The 16,095-nt window shown below is 40.0% G+C and overlaps 1 protein-coding gene across 2 annotated transcripts in view; it reads right to left on the reverse strand.

Annotated features, from left to right (window-relative positions):
• The window catches only part of mib1 (MIB E3 ubiquitin protein ligase 1), a 151,204-nt gene that overhangs the window by 104,071 nt on the left and 31,038 nt on the right, over positions 1-16,095 (reverse strand). For both annotated transcript variants that reach the window (XM_072571274.1, XM_072571273.1), the window contains exon 4: positions 1,891-1,995. In XM_072571274.1, the coding sequence (XP_072427375.1) occupies positions 1,891-1,995 (105 nt within the window). The remainder of the gene's footprint in view (positions 1-1,890; positions 1,996-16,095) is intronic.

Raw genomic sequence — 16,095 nt, forward strand, 5'->3', positions numbered from 1 at the left:
ATTTTGCTTCAATATTTACTGTGGAAAAGGATATGGAAGATGTAGAAAGTAGCTAACTAGATGGTGACACCTTGCAAAATGTCCATATTACAGAGGAGGAAGTGTTGGATGTCTTGAAACGCATAAAGGTGGATAAATCCCTAGGACCTGATCAGGTGTACACTAGAACTCTGTGGGAAACTAGGGAAGTGATTGCAGGGCCTCTTGGTGGGAAATTTGTATCATCAATAGTCACAGATGAGGTGCCGGAAGAATGGAGGTTGGATAACATGGTGCTACTCTTTAAGAAAGGTAGTAAAAGGACAAGCCAGGGAACTATAGACCAGTGAGCCTGACTTCAGTAGTGGGCAAGTTGTTGGAGGGAATCCTGAGGGACAGGATGTACATGTATTTGGAAAGGCAAGGACTGATTAGGGACAGTCAACATGGTTTTGTGCGTGGAAAATCATGTCTCACAAACTTGATTGAGGTTTTTGAAGAAGTAACAAAGAGGATTGATGAGGGCAGAGCAGATGTGATCTATATGGACTTCAGTAAGGTGTTCGACAAGGTTCTCCATGGGAGACTGATTAGCAAGGTTAGATCACTGAATACAGGGAGAATCACCACTTGGATACAGAACTGGCTCAAAGGTAGAAGACAGAAGGTGGTAGTGGAGGCCTGTGACCAGTGGAGTGCCACAAGGATCAGTGCTGGGTCTTCTACTTTTTGTCATTTATATAAATGATTTGGATGCAAGCATAAGAGGCATAGTTAGTAAGTTTGCAGATAATACCAAAATTGGAAGTGTAGTGGACAGTGAAGGTTACTTTAGATTACAACAGGATCTTGATCAGCTGGGCCAATGGGCCGAGAAGTGGCAGATGGAGTTTAATCCAGTTAAATGTGAGGTGCTGCGTTTTGGGAAAGCAAGTCTTAGCAGGACTTATACACTTAATGGTAAGGTCTTAGAGAGTGTTGCTGAACAAAGTTCATAGCTCCTTGAAAGTGGAGTCGCAGGTAGATAGGATAGAGAAGGTGGCGTTTGGTATGCTTTCTTTTATTGGTGAGAGTATGGAGTACAGGAGTTGGGAGGTCATGTTGCGGTTGTACAAGACATTAGTTTCATTAACCACAGAACATTACAAAATTTATACTGGACTGGATCTTGCAGTCAGTGGTGAATTGACAGTGTTCACCACTTACTTTCCAGAAACCTGCCTCGCTGCTTAAGAAATGTTCCAATATAACTCTTTCAACAAGGCTTTTGTGAGCACAGCAAGAAACAGCTCAATCAGAGGAATTTCCACTGAAACAGGTAGTTTTTTTTTAAATTCTGCATTTCCATGTTTAAGCAGATGTGCACATTGCAAACGTGCCTATTAATAATTATAAATTTCCATTATCATGTTGAGCACTGTTAGGCCCACTATGATACCTACCATAAATCCAGCCATTATATTTTACAATGCACATCTGTTTGAAAGAATGTCTCAGGCCACTTCCCCACTTGTGAATTATTTCATAACACAAGACGTTCTGAAGGGCCCTCAATGTTTCCTTTATATGTTTAAATCATATTTGTGGTTCCCATATGTAACGTTTTGGTTGTATTTCAATCTACATTGTATAATTATTTGTAAAAATGTAATTGAATACATGAGAGTCAACTTAAATGACAAGGCAAGTGTATTTGGTGTTTCAAATTAGCAGATACGGAACATTTTATTCTAAATAACAACCACTGGTACCGACAAACTCAGATCACATTAATGATTTCTGCATTGACAAAGATGCATGGCTACCTTCATTTACAAAGCTCCTTTCTCATTTTCACAATTACCGTACTGCAGCACTTTGAGTATCCAAACATGTACCCAGATGTTGCATCATTATTCTGATCCTACTTACCATGCCTTCAAACCCCACTCTGTATAGGTTCTTTGCTCCATTGTCCCACAAAACATATGCTGCACTGTGAGGACTAGATGCACTCCAATCTTGGATTTCAGTCACCTAAGAAACCAGCAAGATTCACATTATCAGACTACTAAATTAAAAACAAGCAGAATTTCAATGCTAAATCAGAGGATAGATTAGATTAGATTACTTACAGTGTGGAAACAGACCCTTCAGCCCAACAAGTCCACACCAACCCTCCGAAGAACAACCCACCTAACCTGCACATCTTTTTGACTGTGGGAGGAAACCGGAGCACCCGGAGGAAACCCAGGTACAGGCAACATTAGGCTCTGCTACTGGGAGGACAAGGGAGATGTGGTACACTGGAGAATTTCAACATGCAAGGAATACCTCCTATCAGTGATGGAAATGACTATACACAAGTGGGTGGGGCAGGGGAGCAGCAATCACCACGGAAAGGCATTTGTCACACTGACTAAACAAAGGTGGAAGAATATTTATGCCCCTTTCCCACAATGGAAAATTTAGACCAGAATAGACAGGCTCATTTACTTCCAACATAATCATTAGTACAGCAGTGCACAGTAACTAACAGGTGGTTTCCTTCCCCATGTTTGGCCCAATGCCATAAGACTTTATGGAATCTGAATCAAGACTGCCACTGTCATTTATAGTACCTCGTCCAAAGTCAGGTGGTGGGTCTGCTTTCACTCCTTTTTTCAGTTTTTTAGCAACTTGGTATAATTAAGGGGCTTGGTCCGACATGACAGTGGACAGTTCAGGAAAGGAAAGAAGATTTCTTTCCCAAAAGGACATGACTAAACTCCATGAGTTTTTTTGACAATCCAAAATAGTTTCATTGTCATCATTACAATTGTATGATAAGATGATGAGAAACTTACAATTTCATTTATCATGTTTCGATCCAGTTAGGAACTATCAACATTTAAAGCAAAGCTTAAACACATTGTTTTAACCAAAAGAACTATGCCACAAGGTTTCACTTTACTGAAACAAAACAAACTGCATTGCACACAAAGTAAATGGTAAGGTCCTAGGGAGGGTTGCTGAACAAAGAGACCTTGGAGCGCAGGCTCATAGCTCCTTGAAAGTGGAGTAGATAGGATAGTGAAGGCAGCGCTTGGTATGCTTTCCTTTATTGGTCAGAGTATGGAGTACACGAGTTGGGAGGTCATCTTGCGACTGTACAAGACATTGGTTAGGCCACTGTTGGAATATTGCGTGCAATTCTGGTCTCCTTCCTATCGGAAAGATGTTGTGAAACTTGAAAGGGTTCAGAAAAGATTTACAAGGATGTTGCCAGGGTTGGAGGATTTGAGCTATATGGAGAGGCTGAACAGGCTGAGGCTGTTTTCCCTGGAGCGTCGGAGGCTGAGGGGTGACCTTATAGAGGTTTATAAAATTATGAGGGGCATGGATAGGGTAAATAGACAAGGTCTTTTCCCTGGGGTGGGGGGAGTCCAGAACTAGAGAGCACAGGTTTAGAGCGAGAGGGGAAAGATATAAAAGAGACCTAAGGGTAAATTTTTTCACACAGAGGGTGGTGCATGTGTGGAATGGGCTGCCAGCAGAAGTGATGGAGGCTAGTACAATTGCAATATTTAAAAAGCATCTGGACGGATATATGAATAGGAAAGGTTTGGAGGGATATGGACTGGGTGCTGGCAGGCGGGACTAGATTGGGTTGGGATATCTGGTCAGCATGGACGAGTTGGATCAAAGGGTATGTTTCTGTGCTGTACATCTCTATGACTCCATGACTCTAAACAAAACAAAATAAACAAAACCATCAACATGGTTTGAACTATTTACGCTATGCACTGATGTCTACTCCTTACTTCCCACAATAATTATTTTAGAAGACACTTGAATCTCTTAAAGCTATTTACTTCTGTAGGGAAACCCAAAGGGCCACAGTCAATGAGAATTCTTCTCAGCTCAGCTCTTCTCAGAGGCAAAACTCTCATTTACTACCTCTTGACTGCAGATGCTTCAGTCCCTTGTTCGAGTTCCTTGTCTCAGCAATCTCCCAGCTTTGATTCCTCACCAAATTTCAAAATCTCCTATCAGTGGAGAGGTTCAGGATACAGACGTTGTTAGGGTACAGGGGCAACACCACCATGGACAAAGTACTTGCCATATTCATGGGATATTTCATTCCAGTGAACCTTCTTTGAACTGCTTCAAACGAAATATCTTCCCCTAAGTAAGGAACAAAATTGCTTACAGTACCTCCAGATGTGGCCTCACCAGCACTTATACAGTTATAATAAGACTTCACTTCTCTTATATTCCAACCTCCTTGAAATAAGGACGAACATTCCATTAGCCTTCCTGATGACCAACTGCACCAGTATGCTAACTTTCTGTGCTTTGTGCACAAGTGTCCACAAGTCCCTTTTTAAAGCAGCTGTCTGCAGTTTTTCTCAATTGAAATACTACTGTTCCTTTGTCCTCCAAAAATGAACAATGGCACATTTTGCCACATTAAACTCCATTTACCAACTACTTGCCCATTATTTAACATATCAAATTCTCCAAGTAGACTGACTGCATTCCTCTCACAATCTGCCTTTCCATCAATTTTTGTGACATTTGCAAATGTGGCTTCAGTACATTCATTTCTTTCTTTTAAGAGAATAATATATATTGTAAACAGTTGCAGTCACAGCACTGATCTCTGTGGAACCCCACCGGTTACAGGTTGCCAACCTGAACAAGAATCCCTTCTCTCCACTTGCTGTTTCCCACCCATGAATCCTCACCAATACACCACCTGTTATCTTAGGACTTAATTTTCTGAGATACCTTGTTGAATACCTTCTTGAAGTTCAATTAAAACCCATCTAAGGTTCCCTTCTATCCAATCTGGTTGAGACTTTGTCGAAAAATTCTTCATAAGTTAGTCAGATGCAATTTCCCCTTCATGAAGCCAAGCTGACTTGGCTTGATTAGATTATGATTGTACAAACATACTGCTATTACTTCCTTAATAATTAACTCCAGCAATAAATTAATCAGCCTGCTTTTTGCCTTCCTCCCTTTTTGAGCAGGGTTGTCACAGCAGCATTTCTCCAATCCTCTACTCCTCCAGAAACCAAGGAGTTTTGGAAAATTACAAGCAATGCATTCACTATCTCTGCAGCAACTTATTTTAGGCTCCTACAATGCAAGCCAAGGAACTTAGCTGTATTTAGCCCCATTAGCTTGTCTGATGGTACTAATATTGCTTCTCCAGTGATAGCGATTGGACTTAATTAATAAAGAATATAGAGGAGAAATTATCAGATATTCAAAGTATCTTCCACTGTAAAGACCGATACAAAATATCTGTAACTCCTCTGCTATTAACTGTTCCCCATAACTATTGCCCAGGTCCACTTTCCAAGGAGCCTAAGGCACCTGCAGTTGCATGATCTTAACCTTTTAGGTGTTAACCTTGAGTCAACACTGCCCCATCTTTTAATGTAAGAAACTTCAACCTTTCCTTAATTTCAACGATCAAATTTTCTACAGTTAAGACTTCAATTCCCAAAACCAAAAACCATATTCTAAAACAACTAGAAAAGCACGCATTCCCAAGTGTGTTCTTGGGAATTATGGAAAATATACAGCTGTATAAAAATATTAGACCGAAAAAATTCTTCATAGGTTAAGAATTTTTGTCTGTGAAGTTGAAGAATTGTTATTTCTCCTGCAATAATCCAAAACCTGAAGGTTGGTTTTCCACATATATTGGTGATTTGGTCTATCTTCATGTACAGTGTGGCCCTGCCTACTCCCAATGACATTGCACACCTCTACCAATAGGTTTCACCAAATAGAGAAACAAAATATTCCTTCTGAAGTCTATTATTTACAAATATTTGGCCTAAATTCTAGGTAGCATGTGAAAATTAACACATCTGTTTTGCATGCAGTCAGGTGTGAAGAGTTTACTTGTGCAATATATGAACAGAAAACCTCAATTCCATGCAGATGTTTGGCTCTAATTACACTTTTTAACCATATATTAGTTCTGCTGAAGGAACAATCATCAAACGTTGCCTGGAAAAAGATTAACCATGTACCACCTTGCTATTTGCACAAGTACTAACAGTCTGTTACTTACAGCTCCAAATTTACAAATTTGCTCCTACATTTGAGCTACAATAGTGTTTTGCTGCTGCTTGCAGTTACGGCTGCCACAAGATCTGCTTTCATGGCATGTCACACTCAATTCTCATGCAGCCACTATACATCATGTCCAACCACTTTGCGATATCTGTTGTGCAACCACAGCTGGGGTGACCCTTCTTTCTGCTGCCCCCTGCCTTTTGGAAGAAATCTCAGTTGAATCGTCAACATACTGACATTTTAGTTTCTTGCTATCTTTTTGCTCTTACAACTTCAAGGACTTCTTTATTCATCTTAAAGTCTAGACGTGGAATGCTTGGCATACATATAAAACCCTCTATTTTCCTCTGTAGATCTTTACTTACTCTCCGGGTTTTTGACACATACAGCAAAGTGAAAAGAAAGTAGAACTTTTTTTGTTTTGCCTTTTTACAAGCTGGAGTTTTTAATTAGGATAGATTAGATTCCCGACAGTATGGAAACAGGCCCTTCGGCCCAACAAGTCCACAGCGACGCGCCAAAGAGTAACCCACCCAGAAACATTCCACTATACTATATTTACTCCTGACTAATGCACCTAACATTATGAGTAATTTAGCATGGCCAATTCACCTGACCTGCACATCTTTGGATTGTGGGAGGAAACCGGAGAAAACCCATGCAGACACGGGAGAATGTGCAAACTCCACACAGACAGTCGCCCAAGGCTGGAATCGAACCTTGGTCTTTGGCGCTGTGAGCTGATCTCCGAGCCACCATGTTGCCCTTTTTTGCGATTACATTTTTCATTTTCACAAAATTAAACCAACATAACTCCACTCTTCTCTTAACATCTCCATCACATCTGCCATCTTCTGGTATCATTTGGCCTCAGTAGACAAACTTACCTATCTCTTCCAGTGCAATGCTATCAACTTCAATCCTCACTCTAGTTTCTTCCAACGTATTCCTTTACCTACGCCAGGTTATAGTCCAACAGGTTTATCTGGAAGCATTAGCTCCTCGAAATCCTTTACCTGTACTAGTTTAGTCCTCTCAGTGCTTATACTCAAACCATAGTGTAAGCTTCCTACATTTTACTTGATCTGCAATATTTTTTACAATCCTTTCTGAATCTGCAAGTAGTGCTGTCTATCAATGTGCAGCAATATTATGTTCTTGCCCCTAAATTTTACCCCTGGAAAATGATCCATTCCCTGAATATTTGTTGTGTGTACAGATTCAGTAATTTTGGAAACAATACTATATATTTCTCTTCACCGAATGATGTCTGATAGTACCTTATTAACCCTTACTCTATCGTCTCAGCTTATATACAAGAAAAAATATCCAATGCTAACAGATTAAATGCTTGTATTCCATGTCAACAGATTGTTCCAACTGTGTCTCAGTAAACCTGAATTAAAAACAGAATACTGAAAATAGGGAGAGAGAAAAACAAAGTTAACTTTTTACAGGAAGATGAGATGCTGTTCCCTGAGCTTGCATTAAGCTTCACTGGAACAGTGCAGCAGACAGAAACTTGACATAAAGATAGTGAATTAATTGGGCAAAGCAACCAGAAATTCAGGAACAGGGATATAACTTAGCAGAAGTGCTGCATAAAGAGATTACACATTCTACTTTTAGTCTTGCCAATTTGCAGGTGACAGCATTTTGAGCAATGAATACAATATGCCAAATGAATACTGATAAACGTAAAGTATTGCTTTATGTGGAAGAGTTTTGGGGTCTTGGATAGTGAGAAGAGAGGTGGCAAAGGGGCCAATGATACTTAGAGTCATAGAGTCAGAGATGTAGAGCATGGAAACAGACCCTTCGGTCCAACCCGTCCATGCCTTCGCAAATTGCACCAAAGGTGACACTAGAAAGAGATGGGGTTTTGCAAAATGGAAGAAGAGTATCACAGAGGAATTGTTTCATCAATAGGCTGTCAGAACACAGGAGGGGAAGACATGGTAGGAAGGCTCCCCTTGCCCTCACTTGCTGTTCTATCAATTCAAACGATTACCTGCCACTATTATCAACACCCGAGCCTGATTTAACTACCAAATGCATCTTTCCTTCTTTCTAGCCTTCTGGACTCAGCCTCAACAAATTCAAACCCTGACGTTGTCCCTCATTTGGATTCTTCCATTTGGCTATTTTCTGGCCATAATCGTTTGGATTTGGCAGAGTTGTTCATTATTCTGCCTTTCTTACTCACATTGGACAAACGCTTTGAGTTAACATCAAGATGGGAGAGTGCCCTATCACTGTAAACCCACTCCTCCGTGGGTCATAACAAAAAGCAAAAATATTTTACCCAGCTGCTCAGGTATGCAAACAACCAGATTTCTTTAAATAATGCAAGATCATCATTTCTTTATGGAAAAAACCCATTCAAGTAAGATGCAGAGTTAATTAACACAACTTGTTATGTGAAAGTATATATGTTTACCCCTCTAAATAACCCAAAAAACAAACTTTGAATAAAAGGAGAAAAACATTTTTTTTCCCCTCTGCAGAGATTCATTAAAAAACACTTTTGGCCAACAATGGTTACTCTTGAAGGCAAAAAGAGTAAGAAACAAAGTGGGACAATATGGCATCCTTGCAAGTGGTCAAGTCAATAACAACACATTGTTGACTCTAGGATCTTGCCAAACAAAGCTTGCTCAGGAATACAATCTTGAGAAATTATTTCAATCACGCTGAGTCACTCAAAGGAACAATCACATTTTAATCTGATCTCTTCGCAAAGGTATTTCAGAATCAGGAGACACGAACTAAGCAGATTGCTCTGTAGCAGGCTTACCTCAACTGAAAATCCAACCACAAAATCCAAGACTGAAAAAACTGTTCAAACAGAACCACCACAAATTCAGTGTTTGCTACCAATTGGGTTCAAGCAATCAAGATTAGATATTATCTTGAACCATGTGGTTTCCAAGAAATGCCCTATTTAATAGTTCCAATGATCTTATAACCACAGGATTTATATTACTCTTTTCATTCATTTTCTAGTCAGTGTCATGTTGAGGCTGATGAACCAAGGTCAGGAAATCGGTGATGATAATGCCATTAAAAGTCAAGAAGCGATTATTAGATTCATTTTTATTTTGGAGATGGTCATTGATTGGTACTTGTGTGGCGCCAATGCTGCCAAAAGTTTGGTGAAAATGGTAGACTATGAAGTATCATATGAAGATATCAACTGAAGGAGAATGTTTCCATCATTACATTATTTTCCTCACATCTCAGTGTCTCTGTTTTAAAATCTACGGTTAAAGCAATTTAGCTACCAGCCATACAATAAACATACAGGAAGGATAGGGAATCTGGAAAAGAACGTACTTCCCACATCCTCATGACAATCAATCAGTCCCTCAAACAGGCTAGCCCTTAAATGCTGCAACCATATGCACATGGGAGACTCTAACTTGAGTCAAACCTTCCACAATTTTTTGGGGACATTAGAATAAACAAATTGAAGGGTTTTAAATTGGACACAACTCTTCTCTTTCAACAACTCACCCCATTAGGCAATTTCAGTCGCATGGCTTGATATTAATGCTACCATAAAGGGAAGGTATTCGAGAGCTAAGATTCTGTGCAACTGAAGGTGCTGAAGCAATTAAAGATGTTCAAGAATTTAAAAAGCACAAACATCTTGATGGATTGAGAGACTGGAAGCGATTAGAGATGAACAAGGATTGAAAAAGAAGGATGAGATGTTCAATATTCCTTGACTAGGAAGCAACATACAATACACTGAGCATGATGATGATAGGGAAATGAGGCTTGGTGCAAGTTAAAAGACAATCAGCAATGCTTTGGATGACTTCATCTTTCGACAGAATTGAATCTTGAAGATTAATCAAGAGTAGCTTGAAATAGAGGAAACAAAAGCATGAATGAGAGTTTCAGTAGCAGGGGCAAAGTAAGATAATGTAATCAAAGTGGATTAGTTGGTTCGAATGATGACATGAATACATGATTTGATACTCATCTTAGGATCAAATACGACCAAAATTACTCACAGGATTCCTGAATAAGGGGCTCATGCCTGAAACGTTGATTCTCCTGCTCCTTGAATGCTGCCTGACCTGCTGCGCTTTTCCAGCAACACATTTTCAGGGAAAATTACTAACAAACTGTCTTAGTCTCAGTGTGACCAGAGAGAACAACAGAGTTAATAGCTACGAGAACAGAGTTTAGACTGAGGAGCAAAGCCCACAGTGGCAGTCTTGCCTACTTAACAGGAAAATATTTCAGCATACCAAGGACTGGATGTCAGCTCAGCAGTCTGATCAATTAGAACGAGTGGAAGAGCCGAAAGTGACGGTGGCAAAACAGAGCTGCTGGTTTTAATGGTGCGTCTTCAGAGGATACCGACAAGAGGCATGTATCATAACGAAATTTGATACTGCCATAGATCCATCTTTAGAGATTAGATGTAAAAATATCTTCAACAACAAGAAGAAACGCCATTCAAAAGAAATATATTGCATTTAACTTGGGTGCGGAAGCTTTGAAACTATTTTGGTCAGGTGCTAACTTGTCTGTGTTGACACCAAGCAACCACCTCTATAATTCACTGACAGTTTCCACCATTACATTATTTTTCTCACATCTCAGTGTCTCTGTTTTGAAATCTAAGGTTAAAGCAATTTAGCTACCAGCCATGCAATAAACATACAGGAAGGATAGGGAATCTGGAAAAGAACGTACTTCCCACATCCTCATGACAATCAATCAGTCCCTCAAACAGGCTAGTCCTTAAATGCTGCAACCATATGCACATGGGAGACTCTAACTTGAGTCAAACCTTCCACAATTTTTTGGGGACATTAGAATAAACAAATTGAAGGGTTTTAAATTGAACACGACTCTTCTCTTTCAACAACTCACCCCATTAGGCAATTTCAGTCGCATGGCTTGATATTAATGCGACTTTGCCAAATTGGGTATTATGGCTTCGAGGAAATGAGAACAGGTTTTATCTCAGCATGTCGGTGTACCTTTTCCCAGCAATCACAGTCGCTCCTTCAGCATATAATTAGACAATCTCTAGCCAAGTAGTTGCATGTGCCAGTACACACTTCTCTTGACTGATCAATTATCTTTGTAATTCCTTGCATTGCACTAATCACTGAAGGTGGGTTGCACCAGTTTGAAGATTCAGGACAAAGTAGGGACACTCAGTGTTGAAGTCAGCAAGTGATGTGGAGATGCTGGTGTTAGACTGGAGTGGACCAAGTCAAAAGTCACATGAAACCAGGTTATAGTCCAACATGTTTATTTTAAATAACAAGCTTTAAATAACAAGAACAGCCTTTCATCTTCACCTGACGAAGGGGCAGCGCTTCAAATGTTTGTGATTTCAAATAAACCTGTTGAACTATAACCTGAAGTCAGCAGTTGCTGACTACAAATATCTAGAATCAATGTGGTGGGAACGTACTGTCTCCCACTGGCAGTTAATCAAAAGATATCTTGGCATCAACAGTACTGAATGTTTTAAAAAAGGCAAAGCAACAAGATAAACTGAACTGCTCGTATCGTAAACAGAAAGTTAAAATCACATCATTATCAACTTTGATTTAAATTTTCAACTAAAGAAACTCTATTGACAACTGTTGAAAATAGCTTGGAATTTTTGATCACTAGCAAACCAAATTTATATCACTTTAGCTTCTCAAGGGCAATACAGATGTTCAACAGAATTACAGTGTCAGTAGTCAGTTTTTGGAAAGGGAACAATTGCAAGGGCAAACTACAATCTGTGGGGAAACTCTATGGAACTTGGTACAGGGAAGCAAAAACTAACAGACAACTTCTGAATTTTCATATTATTCTGCACATATCTGAGAAAGTGTATAAGGTATGAGCAGGTACGGAAAGAGGCAAAAGGGAGGACTGCCGATGCTGGAAACCAGAGTTTAAATTAGAGTGGTGTTGAAAATGCACAGCAGGTCATGCAGCATTCGAGGAGCAGGAAAATCAACGTTTCGGGCAAAAGCCCTTCATCAGATAGGGAAAGAGTTAAGTTTAGGGTTGCTGGACAAAGGCTCAGCTAGCACGACTTTGACCAGATAAGAACTTGCAGTAAATAACGAGGTGCTGGAAGCAAGGTTTATCGAGGTGAAGAACATCCATTGTGCAATGCCAGTTAATGAAGTGAAGAATATCATTGTGTAATGCCAGATGACTTAATCTTTACTGTTGGTACTTACTGATTGTAACAGTCACCCAATCACACGGTGGCACAGTGGTTGGTGCTGTGAGGCAGCAGTGCTAGAGACCCAGGTTCAATTCCCGTCTCAGGTGACTGTGTGGAGTTTGCATATTCTCCCAGTGTCTGCGAGGGTTTGCTCCGGTTTCTTCCCACAGTCCAAAAACGTGCAGGTTAGGTGAATTGGCCATGCTAAATTGCCCGTAGTGTTAGGTGAAGGGATACATGTAGGGGAATGGGTCTGGGTGGGTTGCGCTTCAGCGGGTCGGTGTGGACTTGTTGGGCCAAAGAGCCTGTTTCCACACTGTTCGTAATCTAATCTAATCTAATCAATATAGATATCACCTTATTTGGATTCTACTCCCTATAAGTGATGATGTAATTCCTTAAGAATCTGCTGTTCAAGGAAAGATTGAGAACTCATGTTTTTGTGGGCGTGGGTGATCACTCTCTCTCCATGGCTCGGAATAAAAGTAAAGAATGTAAAGCTATACTGTATTTCCGAGTGTTTGCTTCAACTGATACGAGTTTACAATAATGGGATGACATATCCAAAGTCCCACAGTTTAAAAAACACACTAACGGTTTCACTATCAATGCCACACTGAAATCAAGGTCAATGTATTTTTAACTCTGAAGTTCAGTTTTCAAACCTAAGTGCTCAGTTTACAGTAATAAACATCTAAAATAGTGGGGGAAAAGATTGGATAGGCTGGTCCTGAATCCATTGAAGTTTAGACGAATAAGAGATGATCTCAGTGAAATGTATCAAGACCTGACAGGGTGGTTGGTGAAAGGATGTTTCCCCTTTTCAACAAACTCAAACAAAAGCAGACAGATTAAAAATGGGCGGGCTGGTGGACGAGAGGAGCAGATTTGTTTTCTGTTTGAGTTTGAAAATCTTTGAGACACTCTTCCAATATGATTGATATTATTAAGAGAAAGGTTCAAGTATGCCCATTTGAGGGAGATAATAAAAGGTACTAGCATCTGTCAAAACTAAGCAACATTAGACACTTTATGAAAAGCTTCGCACTGGGAGTAACTATACATTATTATGCTTTGTGCAGCCATCCTTTAATTTGGAATGGATTTAAATACTAAAACCATATGTTACGCAGGATCACAAGCCAGAAATTAATCTTTATACCAAGCCAACAAAATTTTGTCTAGACTGATTTTTTTAAAACCACTACTAAGATTTAACCACTAATATCCATTTAGGCATTTCCAGGTGGTCATGGTTACACATATGCAACATGAAACAACTACATAAGAACTGAATCTAGATCCGATTAGGAGATCTATGGCTGTATTTCTTCATGTTTCTCCAATACCCAGCACCTTTAAAACATTTTCTACAGGGATGATCATTATGCAGTTCCAGGCTTTGGTCACCAGGTGATGCCATGGAGCAAGTCACTGAACACTACACTAACTATTTAACCTACTCAAAATGAGAAAACTTGTTAAACATAAAATTAATTTCAGACCACTATTTTAATTATTCAACTACTTCGGTATTCCATTCTTCAGTCACTTATGGCAAAGTAGCACCCTACTCAGTGCATAATCCCCTACAAACCCAACTGCAAATTCTTCTAGATCCACAACTGCAGCAACTTCATTCAACCTTAAATCCAGTCACAGTTTCTGACATTTTGTCAAGCCTCCATGAAGCTCAGCATCACCTTCACAAAAGGCAACACCCACATCTTGTAAATGAATTTAAATAAAAATCAGAAATCAAAATAACATTTTAAACACACGTGAAAGAATATCATTAAAGTTAGCCATAACTCAGACTCTCATTATATGTAAAAGAGAAAATGCTGGAAGAAGTCAGGAGGTCTGGCAACACACGGAGAGAGAAACAGCCAACACTAAAGCTGATATGATTGTTCGCCTCAAAACTTTAATTCTGTTTCTTTTTCCACATTTGCTGTCACAGACCTGCTCGGCTTCTCCAGCACTACTTTTAATTTCAGATCTCCAGCATTCACAATATTTGATTTTTACTCTATTCATTTATTTTAAGAGGTGTTCCTAGAAATCAAATGGCTAATAGAAAATAAGATGTTTCTCATGTGACTCAACGTCACTATGTCAGGAATTATCTGTAAATAAGGAGTCAAGTATTTAAAGCAGGTTACGAAACAGATAGGTCAGAGGGTAAATATGATTTGGATTCACATGAAGTGATATTGTGTTTATGGTTGAAATCATTTCATGGGTATGTTAGTTGCTGATTCATGAAATTGTGACAGACTAGATTAATTTCAAAATACTGCAGATGCTAGAAATGTGAAACAAGCACAGAAGGCTGGAGGAACCCACGTCTGACGGTGTTTCTGGGAAGAGAAACATAGTTAACATTTTGAGTTCGATATGATTCTCCTTCGGAAGAGTTCTGAAGATCCACCTTCAGGTCACTGGACTCGAAATGTTAACTCTGTTTCTATCTCTGCAGATTCTGCCAGATCTAATGAATTTCTCCAGTAATTTCTGTTTTTGTGAATTATAATAATGGTCAGACAAAACTCTTGGATTTTCCAATGCAAAAAGATGTGTAATACTGCTTTGGGATAAAGTGGGACATATTGCTCCTTGACAAGAGAGATAAAGAAAATTAGTGGTGGAGAGCACATTAGGTGCTGAAACTCAGGCTCTCTCATTGATGCTTTTGACGTGGTATCTTATTTGTTTAAGATCTTACAAGAAATGGTCTGTGTAAAAGGGTCTCGACAACAACACAACAGAATGGTACACACATCAATAGCCTTTGCGGATAATGTACATTCTACGAAAATGCAATGGATACAATAAGTTTAAAGCAGACACTTCGGGGGGATCCAAGATGGCAGCAATCTAAGCAAAGCTCCGCATTGCAGCACAAGAAGGACGAACCTCTCACCTGCCAAACTCAGGCCATCGTGATATCTTGGAGTTCCAAGAAACGTCTAAAAATTAACTTACCTGTGTTTCCAGCTGTCCAGAGATGCCGAAAAAGGGGAAAGGAACATCCGAGGCCGGGCCTGCAGTTCAGCCTGCAGGATCCTCGGAATCGATTATTTTCCAGGCCTTGGTGAACGAGTCGCGAAATCATGTGAGATGCTGGGAATACAGATTGAAGAGAAGCTGGCTCCAGTCTCTCTCATGCTGCAGAAGCATGAACAGCAGCTGGGAGACCTGGAGAAGAGGACGGTTGAGGAGGTACACAGGGTCACAGTGGTGGAAGCTCATGCCAGTTCAGCCAAGGATAGGATCCAAGTCCTGGAGATGCAGGTCCGTAATTTGCGTGACCAAATAGATAATCTTGAGAACAGGGACAGGAGAAAAGACATTTGGACCATTGGTCTACCTGAGGGTAAGGAAGGTGAGCGGCTTGCAGAATTTGTTGAGGACTGGCTTCCAAAATTCCTTGACTTGGAGGCTGGCATGAGAGGATTGAAGATAGAGAGGGCTGACCGGGTCACCCACCATTTCTGAGACAGGCCAATATTTCACTTATCCTTAAAAAAGGGAAGGACCCAGAAGACTGTTCTTCATACAGCTCCATCTCACTCTGAGGTGCAGACTTTAAAATCTTCTCTAAGACTCTTGCGTTAAGGCTGGAGATGGTGTTACCTTCTATTGTTAAAGAGGACTAGACAGGCTTCATAGAGGATCGCAGATCATCCAGTAATGTCAGGAGGCTTAATGTAATTCAAGCATGCCAACAACAGTCAATACAGGGATTGGTAATTTCTCTAGATGCAGAGAAGGCATCTGACCGAGTTGAGTTGCCGTACCTTTTCTTTATTCTAGAGCGGTTTGGTTTGGGCGAAGTCTTCAGAGAA

This window comes from Chiloscyllium punctatum, chromosome 5 (assembly GCF_047496795.1).
Source record: "Chiloscyllium punctatum isolate Juve2018m chromosome 5, sChiPun1.3, whole genome shotgun sequence".
Taxonomy (NCBI): domain Eukaryota; kingdom Metazoa; phylum Chordata; class Chondrichthyes; order Orectolobiformes; family Hemiscylliidae; genus Chiloscyllium; species Chiloscyllium punctatum.